At 28.6% G+C, this 13,688-nt stretch overlaps 1 protein-coding gene across 1 annotated transcript; it reads right to left on the bottom strand.

Moving 5' to 3' along the window:
- Positions 1–1,066: 1,066 nt before the first annotated feature.
- Positions 1,067–1,563, bottom strand: LOC100260603 (uncharacterized). Its single transcript, XM_003633144.4, has one exon. The coding sequence runs from the start codon at positions 1,364–1,366 to the stop codon at positions 1,088–1,090; it is 279 nt and encodes a 92-aa protein (XP_003633192.1). The 5' UTR covers positions 1,367–1,563; the 3' UTR covers positions 1,067–1,087.
- Positions 1,564–13,688: the final 12,125 nt, after the last annotated feature.

Genomic DNA, 13,688 nt, shown 5'->3' with positions numbered 1-13,688 from the left:
TTCTGGTTTATTTTTCTTTTACTTTGTTTTGATCAGGTTTTGTATTTAGGGAAGGATTTATCATCCTTCTCTAGTTTACTCTGTTGATGAAAATGTTTTTGTTTCTAATTTAAAAAAAAAAAATTGTAACTTAAAATCCTTAATTACCACTCTTCTTACTTTGCAACTCCATAAGCACATAGTTGATGATAATTCTCTAATTTTTGGAAATGACAGAAATCAGCTTCCATTTTTATATTTGAAATTCCCTTTTCCAGCAATTTCAATAAACCATGTTGTGCAAACTCTTCATTATATGGCTTAAAGCTCCATTTAAATCTCCATGAACAAGGAAAATTAGGAAAAATGCTGAAAATTCCAGAAGAATGGATTCTTTTCTCAAGCTAATTTCAGCGTTTTCCTTTCATCCCTCAATATTTTTCAAAGATACAAAAGATCCTAATAGCAATTCAATGATAGCCAACGCAAACACATTTTTTCCAGGCTTTCCGTTCCACCAAAATCAGTGAAACAGTAAAGTACGAATACCCACTAATGAAATAAATAAACACCAAACCAGTTTCCACCCATGAAAAACCATTATAAATCAGTAATGATCAGCAGGAGCACATCTCTTTTCCTGATTTTCCTTTCCACCAACATCAATGAACACACCAAAATACCAATACCCAATAATTAAATTAGCAAACACCAAAATCATCTTCAGCCCATGAAAAGACATTACAATGCAACGATGATCAGCATAAAGACATTTGTTTTTTTTCATTTATCTCCACCAAAAACAATAAAAGCACTAAAAAACCATCACCCCACTAATCAAATCAACAAGCACCAAATCCATCTCTGACCCGTGAAAAAAATTCACACACTTATGATAAGAAAGAACATATTTCTTTCCTCGATTTTCTTTTCCGTCAAAATAATGAAAAACCCAAAACTCATCAACCAAATCAGAAAAAAAAAAAAAAGACGAAAACCGGTCTCGACCCATCAATAAACGCTTCAAATCACACAAACAAACATCATATCCCAAACAAATGCCCCAAATTTCGAAAATCCCCCGTACCTGAACCCACACCAGATCAGATCAATGTCCGGATCCACCGTGCTCTTTGGCGTGCTGCTGGTGCTCGAGATGGCGGCGTTCCTCGGGAAGAGCGACGAGGTAGGAGAAGATTATGCCACCGTAGCAGACATGCAAGAGAGGGTCAATGGAGCTAGTCTGGATGTACTTGGCATGGTAGTTATCCAATCCTTTGTTGATCGATTTCTTGATGTAGTCGATTGTGAACATGGGCTTGACGTGTGCAGGGAGTTCCTTCACCTTCAAGCCTCTGATCTCGTTGTAGAAGTTCCTCATCGCCATTGTTCCTTTGCAGATAAGATTCGAGGTTCTGTGAAACCCTAACGCAAACCCTAACTTTTAGCCACAGAAGAAATGGAAAATCGGAGTGAAAAATGATTGGGCTATGCTAACATGCATCTTAGCACACTTTAAGTACCATGTTACTGATTTTTATTTTTTTTCCTAATTTAGGTATTAAAACCATCTAAGAATATTAAACCAATATATATATATATATATATATAAAACATTATGAGAATGATATTATATTCTTAAAAATGTTATAGTCTTGAATGGTTAAGATCAAAACTTTGTTAGTAAAATTCAATGGGATAAAACTTTTGAGGAAGAAAAAAAATAGTGTAGTAAAAATAGTGGGATGTTGTAATTTTTAAGATTGAATTTTGTATTCGAATGAACCTCTTAATCGTAACAATATAAGTTTTTTTCTTTATGGCCCTAGCAAAAGAAAAATTGAGAGAACGATCATTTGAATTTATTATGGACATCATATTCATATATAGACAAGATACCTTATTAAATATCTTTCTATAAATCTATGTTTTGGGATTTACATATACTCATAATTGCTCTTATAATAAAATTACGATTGATTTTTTTATTGAAAAGAATCGATCGTGATTGGTTATGCATCAATTTGGATTCCTTTATGTCATTACAGAAATGCAATTTCCTTTTCGTACAACTCCTTACAATTATCCTTCTCTTCTTACTAATATGAATATGATTTTTTTAAAAAGTTTAATAAGAAAAATCCTTAGTCAATGAATTCCAATATTATGTATTAGCTTATTGAATGTGGAGGTTGATAATGATTTATTAATAAATACATTAGGTTATCACTTGAACATATTTGTTAGACATCATTTCAGTGTTCGAATCAAGTTTATATGTATAAAAGAATTTTGAAAAATGTGTTTGGTTATGTTTATTTTAAGGTGTGTTTGGTACGTATGAATGAGAAATGGAAATAAATATTTTGTTTTCATTCTTACTCCCTCTTGAATAAGAATGAATTTGGTATTTTCAATTATTGTGTTGGATGCATATAGGAATCTAAGGTTAAGATGATAATGTGTTTCGATTTCAATGTTAAGTAAAAATGGAAATGAAAATGAAAAAAAAAATGTCAACAACATCCATATATATGGTTTAAAATAATTTTTTATTTATTTTTATTTTTTTTAAAAAAACTCACATTGTACATAGTTTGAAATAATTTTTTATTTTCATTTAAAAAAAATTGAAACTTTTTTTTTTATTAAATAATAAAAACCTATTTGGATGTGAGATTTAAAAACAAAATTGCTTTTAAAAAATTATACCACTATTTAATTGTTATTATTTAGAAACAATATTTACAAAAAAAAAAAAAAGTAAAATAAAGAATTGTTATTCTTTTTTTTTTCATTACAGAAAATAAATTTCAAATTAAGTAAGACTTTTATTGAATTTATTAATAAGTCTAATAATTTAAAAATAACTTAAAGCTCAAAAATATATATAATGACTATAAAAAATAATAGACATAATTAATGCTTTAAATTATTTGATAAATCTTGTAATTTTTAAGAATAATTTGAAATTCATAAGGCTGATTAATTAATTATAAAATAATTCAGAATGTCATCTTTGTAATTGAGTAATAAATATATGCATATAATAAAAAATTGACTCATTTATACCTTAAAAAATTAAATTTGATTTGTTTTTACATTCAATTAAAATTGAATAGTATTAGCAATTATTAATTTTGAATAATTATTCTTTATTTTTTAAAAAATAAATCAATTAATATTAATATCTATATTTTTATAATATTTATTTAAAAATATAATTTATGATTTTATTATATTATTAATATTCATATTTTATTAAAAAATATTTATTTTAAATTTATTTATAATTAAAATTTGTTTTTATCTTTAATAAGTTGTAAATTAAATTTAATTTACATTATATATATTGAATTCACAATTAGTGCTTTTTACAAAATCAAAATAAAAAATTATTTTTAAAAACAACTTATCTCAAAAAGTTTTTAGTTTTTTTTTTAAAAAAAAATTTGAAAAACAATTTGCATTAGGGAATCGAAATACTTCCTAATTGGAATCACTTTTGACTTTATTCATATCATCATTTATCAAAACATGAATGAATGAGATGCATATCCCCGCTTTTCATTCTCACGCACCAAACACTTAATATAATCCAATTCTATTTATGCAATACATGCATCATTATTTTCATGAATATTGTTGAGTTAGCTTTGATAGAGGATAGTCCATGTGATTTTTTAATATAAACATTTCAATATTTCTAAATGATTTCAAAATGTAGCCACCAATGTTTGTTTGACAAATCTCCATGATATAGTAATACCATTACAAGTAAAACACATACTATAATTGTAACCTGACTTTATGGAAGTCTTAAAGGTATCTTGATCCAATAATCCAAGCAATTGTAGTTTTGATTTTCTTGAATAAAATAAACTCATATTAGTTCTTCCATGAAAATATCACAATTTGCATTTGATATCATTTTAGTGTCTTTAGGTTAAATCGACAAAAAATAGCCCTTTGACATGTATAATTCACAAGATATTATTTATTTAATGAAGATAATGTAATATGTATATAATACAATTCCAATGTCTTCAGGTTGGTCTAAAACTATATTTTTCTAATAAATTGATAAAAAATAAAAAATAAAAACATTTTTTTATGTGTACAATTGGTAGAATACATAAGTGCGTCAAAAACATTAACATATGATACTTTAGGATCAAGTAATTTTTCTTCAATTTTGTAAGAACAGAATGAGTTTTTATCAAACAAACATTTAAGAGGTCAAAATGATGTACTTGATTTATATAAAAACACTTAAAAAATTTTGTATGTTGATTGATATATTAAAACTTTATTTAGAAAAATACTTGATTTACAAACCAAGTCAAAATTTTGTTTTTCGAAGATTTTTCGTGTCAAATTCATTTTTCATATAATTTGTTATTCTTGTGAGCTCTTTAAGAGTCCTAACAAAATTTAAGTTAGTCAACATATATTGCAATAATTTTCAATATGGTTTTTGATTTCTTAGTAAAAACTCATTGACACGTAAGATTATTTTAAAAACTCATTGACATGTAAGATTATTTATATACTCTTCTTTTAGTAGGCATTCACTAAGGTGATTGTAGCATATGCGTTTAAATTGCTTTAATCTATATAATGATCATAGTAGCTTAATTGAGTATATTTTATGAAGTTTTAATTATTTGCTTCATGCATTTTAAGTCTTTTAGAAATTTTTATTTATATATAATTCTAGGGAAATATGTTATAAAAATATTCATGAGACATATATACAATCCTCTTAAGATTGTTAAACTAATTAAAATGTGGCTATGCCATGACAGGAGAACATGTTTCTTCACAATAAATACTAAGTTTCTATGAGAAATCTTGTGCTACTAATTGATGAGAACTCACACTTAGCACTTTAATGAGCTCATTTGAACTTACTTGAGTGTGTTTGATCACTTAAACACTAACCTAATACCTAAAGTTATTGTTAGCCCTTAAATTTTGCATTTGATAAGGATTGTTTAAGCAATTTAGGAATGAAGAAACCTTCATTAAAATGTTGTGGAGGTTTAGAGGAAGTTTGTAAGAGAAAACTAAGAAAAAAAAATGAAGAAATGTAAAAAAGTAACACTTGATACAAAGTCACACACAACATTATCAAGCTCATAGGTTTACTATGCACATATACAGAGTTGTACACATGTAAAGAAAACAACCTTCTTCTCACAGGTTTACTGTGCACAACATCGTTAAACTCATATCCATGCACAACTAAATCCATAAGTTTGTTGAGCAAATGAAAAGCCTTATCAATACTATGCACAACTAAAGTCATATATGTTTTGACTAGTATTAAGTTAATCTTAGTTTTAATGATGACAAAATAAGATTTGAAATTAATAATTATATTTTAAGTGTAATTAGGCAAAAAAGATTTTCAAAAAGGAAATCAAGAAAACATTTTAATCAAAAGAAAATCAAGAATAAAGAGAAGACGACAAAAAAATGGTATTCCAAGTTGTTTTTTCTTTTTTTTGGGATCTCTTTGGCATTAAGTTCACATTGCAATACATTTTTATTGGAACACCATAAATCGTTCAAGTACTGTTTCAATTTTATTATTTTATAAATTTGATAGAGAATTATTCTAAATGAAAACCATCATTGATTAGTGTTATTCATGGTTAAAAAGGTTTTCAAAATTATAAGTAGTTTATCTTGCTATGTTTCCCAAGGATTTTGTGTTAAAGATGCAAAAACTGTAAAGATCATTTATGCATTTTCATTAATTTTTATGAAATATGAGATTGATTTTCAATAATAAAACCTCATGTTTTGACATGTATTTCATCATTCAAAAATGTTTTTTAATCGTAAGTTTTCATATTGACCATATTGTTAAAGATCATTTGAGTATCAATTTTCCACATATTTATATATGTTTAACCAAATCAACTAACAAGATTATTGTTCACTCAACCAACTAGTTGAACCGATTGAACTGGTTACCATTCACCGATTGGTAGAAGCTTGCTTTAGCTAGTTGAGATGGACCTTAACCGATTGAGAAATGATCGATCGAATGCTCAACTAGATGAGCTTATGTGACTTAGTAGTCACTTGTTAGCACATTAAAAGCCTAACCGTTAGTAGCCGATTTGACTAGTTGGTTGATCAATTACCCTAAGTTGTGTTTAACAACGAGTTTGTTTCCAACTCCTATTTAAAGGCTCCAAACTTCTTGTATTATATATGGAATAGTTAAAAATGATTCTTAAATAATCTTTAAGCCTTTAGCAAATTAAGCTCTACAATTGCGCACACGTAAAAAACATTTGAAAATGAGTCCAATCCATTAAGTTTTGTTTTGTGCACGAATCACTCCAAAACTTGGAGAAATAATCTTTTCCTCCAATCAACTTATTTTTTAGTAGACATCACCCCTCACATCATCGGTATGACCATAAGCGATGGTGAGGTGACTTGAGAATTAACTTTTGGAAACTCTTATTCAATACCAATTGTTACTTTGAAATTATTCCTCTAAGCAAGTTAATTTGCACTAATAAAAGGATGGTAACTAGTAGGGTTGTAAGTAAAACCAAACAAATTAAACAATTGATCCAAACTGTTGGGATTAAGCCCCTAAAAGCAAAACACGATGTAACAAAGTCAGACTTGATTGTTCTCTTGTTATTTTTTGTATGTATTGACATTAATTTGAATATTCAACCCCTATATCTTACATTGTACATGACTTGGGTACATTAGGAATTATATAGAAGATACAAGTTAAGAATTCTTTATAAATAGATAAGTTGTCCATAATCATCTCATGAATTTGGGCAATTCAGTAAAGACTGTAATACGTTACCTCCTGTTTGAAAGATGACTTATCTTGGTCATTGGAATAAGTTTCCCATGATGAGTGCACTACTATATGTGATGCACACTGGATAGGACATACAGTGAATCATGACGTAGGGTATTGATTATCATAATTTACTAAGTTAATATATTGTATGGACTCTCAACTTTAAGAGGATATTGAACCTATGTCAAAATCAATAAGAGTTTTTAACCTATGGGTAAGACCTTAAAGTGGTCATATATTCATGGGGACTAAGTCACTGTTGATAAAGGCTTTGGTAATAGGTATTTTCAATAGAGACACCATGATATCTCATAGGATTGAGATAGTGTATCCTCTTAGGTTAAAGAACATGTGATCATGAAATTTATGGTTGTAGTAATTCCTTTAGTAGAATTTGACATATGCTTATTGAAGCTAGAGTTTGTCAATTGATTACATAATAAGTAAGATTTATAACTCAAGGATTTGAGAGGTAATCTTAATAGGTGATAATACTACCTTGTTAGATTATGGACATCAATTCATGAGGAGTCTGCTTGTAGCAGAAGTAGGTCATAGACTCAAAGTTTGAGTCGTTGTTATTTACATAGGGTACTGGAGTGCAATTGATTCTCTATAGTGGGATATTGAATCAACTTTAGAATTAGATTGTGAAGGAATCAATACTCTTATGGGTCCCAATGGTCCCTTCTTTGAGCTCATTTACCATATTGACATAGTTTATAAGGGTTGGATTAGCTTTAGGATCACTCTTATGCAAAAAAATGTTTTGGTAATTATGTAAGGTAGTATAGGGGATAATGAATAAGGTCCTTAGATTGAACTAATTGATTAATTAGACAACCCTATTGAGTTAATTAATCAATTAGAACTCATTTTAGGCTAGATTAAGTAACCAAAGTCATGGTGGACTCAAGTCACTAAAGGATCTTCCTCTTGATCAATCATTCTTTGATCCTTGGCACTCGTATAGAGTGACTACACACCTTGAGATGATAGAAAGAAGGAGGATAAGATTTCATAATAAGTAAGATTTATAACTCAAGGATTTGAGAGGTAATCTTAATAGGTGATAATACTACTTTGTTAAATTATGGGCACCAATTCATGAGGAGTCTGCATATAGCACATAGTAAGTCATAGACCCGAACTTTGTGTCGTTGTTATTTACATAGGGTACTGAAGTGCAATTGATTCTCTATAGTGAGATCTTGAATCAACTTTAGAATTAAATTATGAAGGAGTCAATACTCTTATGGGTCCTAATGGTCCCTTCTTTGAGCTCATTTACCATATTGACATAGTTTATAAGGGTTGGATTAACTTTAGGTTCACTCTTCTGCAAAAGAGTGTTTTGGTAATTATGTAAGGTAGTATAGGAGATAGTGAATAAGATCCTTAGATTGAACTCACTGATTAATTAGACAACCCTATTGAATTAATTAATCAATTAGAACTCATTTTAGGCTAGATTAAGTAACCAAAGTCATGGTGGACTCAAGTCACTTAGACTTAATAAGGGAACCCTATAAATACCCATTGTGGGTTAAGGTTTCTATGGCGTTAAACAATAGTCTTCCACCTCTAAAGAGCAAGAAGGAGTCTAGGTTTCCACCCTTTCAAAACCCACACTTTGGGGTGCCAAGATTATAATTTCAAATTATTGGACGGAAAATCTTAGTGAATGAGACCTTTAGACTATTCAAATAAGTTTTTTCATTGCAAGGAATTGATTTGGAAACATCTAGATCCAAGTATGAGTACCATATCATTAGATCTATAGTTAATAATGGTTTTTATTGTCATTTTATTTCACTGTAATAGGGATAAATGTATGCACCTTACGAGATCTAGAGCCTGAGAACGAAGTAATCTGGGGTTCTCAAAACAGACTAACAAAAATTGCTCATATTAGTTGAGTTTTTAATAACCATAAAAGTTGGTTCGAGTTGGAAATTTACTTTATTAGCTTGGTATATAGTTTCTTTATCTCATAATCGATAAAAACTTAACTAGATTGACATTCTAAGACTTATATATAATTGTTCAATATTTGATGAGTTTTTTTTTTTTTTTTGGGAGGGGGAGATCTAATATTAGGGTGCATGCATCTAAAATCTTAAGTGTAATGGAAGCATTAAAAATAAAAAAAAATTAGCCTTATAGGGCATATTAGAAATTATACCCTTGATTGTTCCCAGACATAAATCTTTTCATACAAGAGATCTTGAAAATCCTAGATGATCTTCCATTTGATTAATCATTCTTTGATCCTTGGCACTCGTATAGAGTGACTACACACCTGAAGGGATAGAGAGAAAGAGGCTAGGCTTTCTAGAAAACTATTAGTTTGAAAGCTACAAGTCTAAGGTGGTGTTTGTTTTTTTACTTAATTCTAAATAGAACCTTAATACTTAATAGTGTTAAATATTAGGTTGTTTGTTTTTGTAATATTTTATTTATATTAATTATTAAAAAGTAAAAAAAAACAATATGTTATTTTTTCTATTTAAAAAAAGTTACATATTTTGGTCTTTTCTATTTAGTAAAAAGTTTATATTAAGTCATGAAAAAGTAAAAAAACAAACTACTTAAATTCTGAAAACAAATTGCTTTCAGCAAAAAGCCAAAAAAACAAACACCACCTAAGTCTAAAACCTAAGGGGATTATATAGACTCTTTCGTGGGTTTAAGTGACTTAAGCCCAAGATGGGTTTGGATCACTGAATCTATTTCACAAGGTCATAATTAATTAATTAGTTAGAATAGGCTTTAAGTAATTAATTGCTTAATTTACAAAAATCTAAAACAATTAATCATAAATTTTTGTGAAATCTTATGTTTTTAACAAAATGCTTGATTACTACTCAAAAAGCGCATATTTTAAATAATAATTCTCACGAGTTTCACATTTTTTGAGTAGTAATTATACCTAAAACACTCAATTAACATGTTGTTGCCATTGCAAGAGTTACTAACAAGTTTTATGAAGTTTTAGAGTCATTTCAAGGTTTGATTTTGATAAATTGGTGACAAAAGAGATGAATCAAATTGAAGAGAACAAATAAAGTTGATGATGATCCAAATGCACAATGAAAGAAGTAATTCAATTGGTTTGGACTGGGATTTAGAGTTGATTTGGAGGTAGTTGAAGTGGAATCAAGAGAAAGAAATGGAGGAAATGGTAAAAAAAATTGAAAAATCAAGTATTCTCATTTCGTATGAACATGCGGAAAATTCGCACAGTCGTGCGAAATGGACCAGAAAGCAATTTTGGTTGCAACTCAAAGGAAAAACTAAAAACTGATTTCGCATGGCCATGCGAAAATTTCACACAATCATGCAAAATGCTCTAGGAAGGCAAAATTGGTGTTGATGCATTTTCCACTTCGTACACTCATGCGAAATTGTTAGACCTCGTGCGAAAGTGTTAGATCTCGTGCGAAATGAGCATTTTAGTTGGTGAAGAAGCCTCCGGAAGACCTCTTAGATAATGCCAAGTGTCCACTTGACCTTGGACTATAAATAGAAACTTGATTTTCTCATTTAAGGAGACTTTTAGACATTTTCTAATTGTAAAATTTTCCAGATTTTCTCTCTCTAGAGAATTCTCTACTTTCATTCATTTTTTCTCATTTTCTTACTAGCCAAACATGTCTTGTGAGATCAAATTTCCAAGCATGAATGACTAAATCTTGTTTTTCTCCGAAGAGAGAGAATCTAGAGGCAAGATTTATGGTGAATTAAAGAAATGAGCTTGAATTGTAAAGGTAATTTGATCCAATTGATTGATTAATTGAAATTTGTGGATTTTTCTCTTCAAATTGTCTTGGATGATTACTACAATGCAAACTAGGTAGATTCATCAAATTCTTAATGCTAGATTTGATGAGATTGAATAGTTGCATTGTGTGAATCATTGGAAGATAATTTAAGATGAATTGAATACATGATTTGAATTGATCTTTTAGATTAAATGACCTAATTTGAAGAGAAATTAGATATAGACCTAAAGTTAAATAAAAAATCGGTTTAGATAAAAATTTAGGTTTTCAATTTTAACTTGATGAAAATTAGATCTCAACGTCTATTCATCATGTAAATTGTTTTTTAGAAAATCCTAACTCTGAGAATTTCATTTTCTATTAATTTTCTTTTATTTTACATTTCATTTTTCTTCTCAATTTAAGACCATTGTTACATTGATTTTTTACTATGAATTTTCAAATCAATTTCACTTGATCACAATCATTTCTTATCATCTCATTCAAGCCTTAATTACCGAGAATAATCCATCCTAGTGGACGACACCTAAAAACCATTATACTACGGTAGTTTGTATTAAAACCATTTTTGATCGGGTACAAGCTACTCTATAATAGTGAATTAGGTTATAAATTTTGTTTTGATTCAATAAATGACGAAAAACCAAGTTATCAACGCTCTATGCACAAAAATGATAAATTCTCTATAGTTCCTCAAAACTTTATGTCAACAAAGAATATGAGTTTTATAGGAAAATATTGACTCCCTTATAATCAAATTTTAAAGTTGACTCAACATTCCACTAAAGAAAGTCAATTATACTCTAGTACCCTATGAAATTATATTGAAATGAAAATTGATTATATCCAATATAATCAATTTCTTGAGTTCATAACTTACTAGCCATTGCATGCAAGGTCTCCATGAACTGATATATGTAATCAAATGAAGTAAAAACTATCAACCTCCCAATATTACCTCTACCATTTTTAAATTTCAAATCTTCTTATTTTATGATCAATTGGCATACTCTAGTCCATATAAGACGTATGTTAAATCCCACTCAAAGAATTGTTATGGCAACACAAATTTCATGGTCACATGTCTTTAAGATTATCTAAGGGGACACATTGTCTTAATTCCATTAGATACCATATTACCGTTACTGAGAATACTTATTCCCACATGCCTTAATCAACAATGACCAAACTCGTAAGGAATGTATGACCACCTTAGGATCTCACCTATAAGTTAAAACCATTAAAGACCTTAACATTAGTTCGATATTCTCTCAAATTTGAGAGTTCATACAACAAATTTACCAGGTGAAATCATGGTTACTTGATAGTCAATGTCATGATTCACCATAAATCGTGTGTAATATGTAACCATCATACTAGTACACTCACCATAGGAAACCCATATAGATGACCAAGACAAATCATTCCTCCAATTAAGAGGTAGTGCATTATAATCTCAAATAAATTATATAAGTCCACGAATCAACTATGTATAATTCATTAACTTGTAAGGAACCCATGACTTGGATTGTGAAATTCCAAATGCATCCGATTTATGTATAATACAAGTGATAAAGACCTAAATGCTCAAACAAATATTAATATAAACATGAATAGAATAATAGAAACTTAAATCATAATAATATATTATTGTAATTTTATTTTGTTATATCATATCATGAGTTTAAAGGCTTTATCACAACAATCTCCCATTAGCTCTTAAAGGATGCTAGGTACTACGAAAAGAATCTGTTTTATAGTCATATCACCTCTATGAACTATCTCATGAATAAGATGATACTTCCTCTTTATGAGACTTCTACTTTGGTGGTTCTTTGGCTTTTTAGATTATGTGACCTACTCATTATTTTCACAAAAGAGGATCATGAGTGGTGCAACCAAAGATATACCCTAGTCCCATAAGAAACTTCTTAATATCAAACTGATAGTTTTAATTCGTGTACCTAAGGGGTACCAACTTATTATAATGTTACACAAGCAAATAATCTCTCACCCTCTCACAATATTTGTTTTTATGTTTGACATCTATCCAATGCTTTGATCCTTGATTGAACTAATATCTACTCACCATCCCTACAATAAAGAAAATATTTTGTCTAGTATAGAGCATGACATGTACAAGGCTACCTATTATAGAGGCATAGGATACCACTTTTATGCGATCCTTCTCCCTAGATATCTCGTAATTGAGAAAGGGGAACTTCATACTTGAAGGGTAACAAACTCGTCTTGGAATCTCTAAATTATGCATTTGATTAAAAACTTATCAATGTAGGTAGCTTTAGATAACGTAATTACTTCTAATATAATTGACATAGTCATCCAAATCACAAGCAAGTCACTCTTCCAAGAGCATACTATATCAAAATCAAAATAACCTCATGTTCATACCTATTAACTTTAGTTTTTGCAGTCAAGAAAAATATTGAAAATTCTAATTAACTTTCATTTTCTAATCAATTTTCATTTTGCACTCATTCAACTCTAAGACAATAACAATAGTTGGTTATTATGTTTGTTTGTTTATTTTGAAACAAATTAAAAAATTTAAAAAAAAATTGTTACAACCCAACAATTTGACAAATCTTATTTATTAGCATCCATCCAAACTGTCATATTCTATTCTTACTACTAAAATTTTCAAGTGGGTCACATACCTACATTATTGTTGACCAAAACTGCTTCCACCATATACTAAAAATCAGAGATTAAGTCCATCCAAAACCAAACAAAATGATAACTATTTTTTATTTGTTTGAAAATAAAAATAAAAATTAGTGAGACACATATTTGATGCTATGTTTTATTTTGAAAAATAGTTTCAAAAAATAGGAATAAATAAATAAATAGAAATTGGTCTAATAAAATTTTTATAAAATAATTTTTATTCTTAACTTATGTTCTATATTCTTAACTTATTTTTTTTCCAAATATTTCTTAGAAATAAATTTTACTTAAAATTCTTTATTTTAAATTATTTTTCATATTTATATAATAAATTTTTTTAAACAACTTCCAAAACTAAAAGTAAAATTCATCTATTTGATCTTTAG

This window comes from Vitis vinifera, chromosome 11 (genome assembly GCF_030704535.1).
Source record: "Vitis vinifera cultivar Pinot Noir 40024 chromosome 11, ASM3070453v1".
NCBI classification, from domain to species: Eukaryota; Viridiplantae; Streptophyta; class Magnoliopsida; order Vitales; family Vitaceae; genus Vitis; species Vitis vinifera.
This window is presented reverse-complemented; position numbering and strand designations above follow the sequence as displayed.

Excerpts from the sequence above, each read along its gene's own strand:
- LOC100260603 (XM_003633144.4), bottom strand. The coding sequence starts at position 1,366 with ATGGCGATGAGGAACTTCTACAACGAGATCAGAGGCTTGAAGGTGAAG.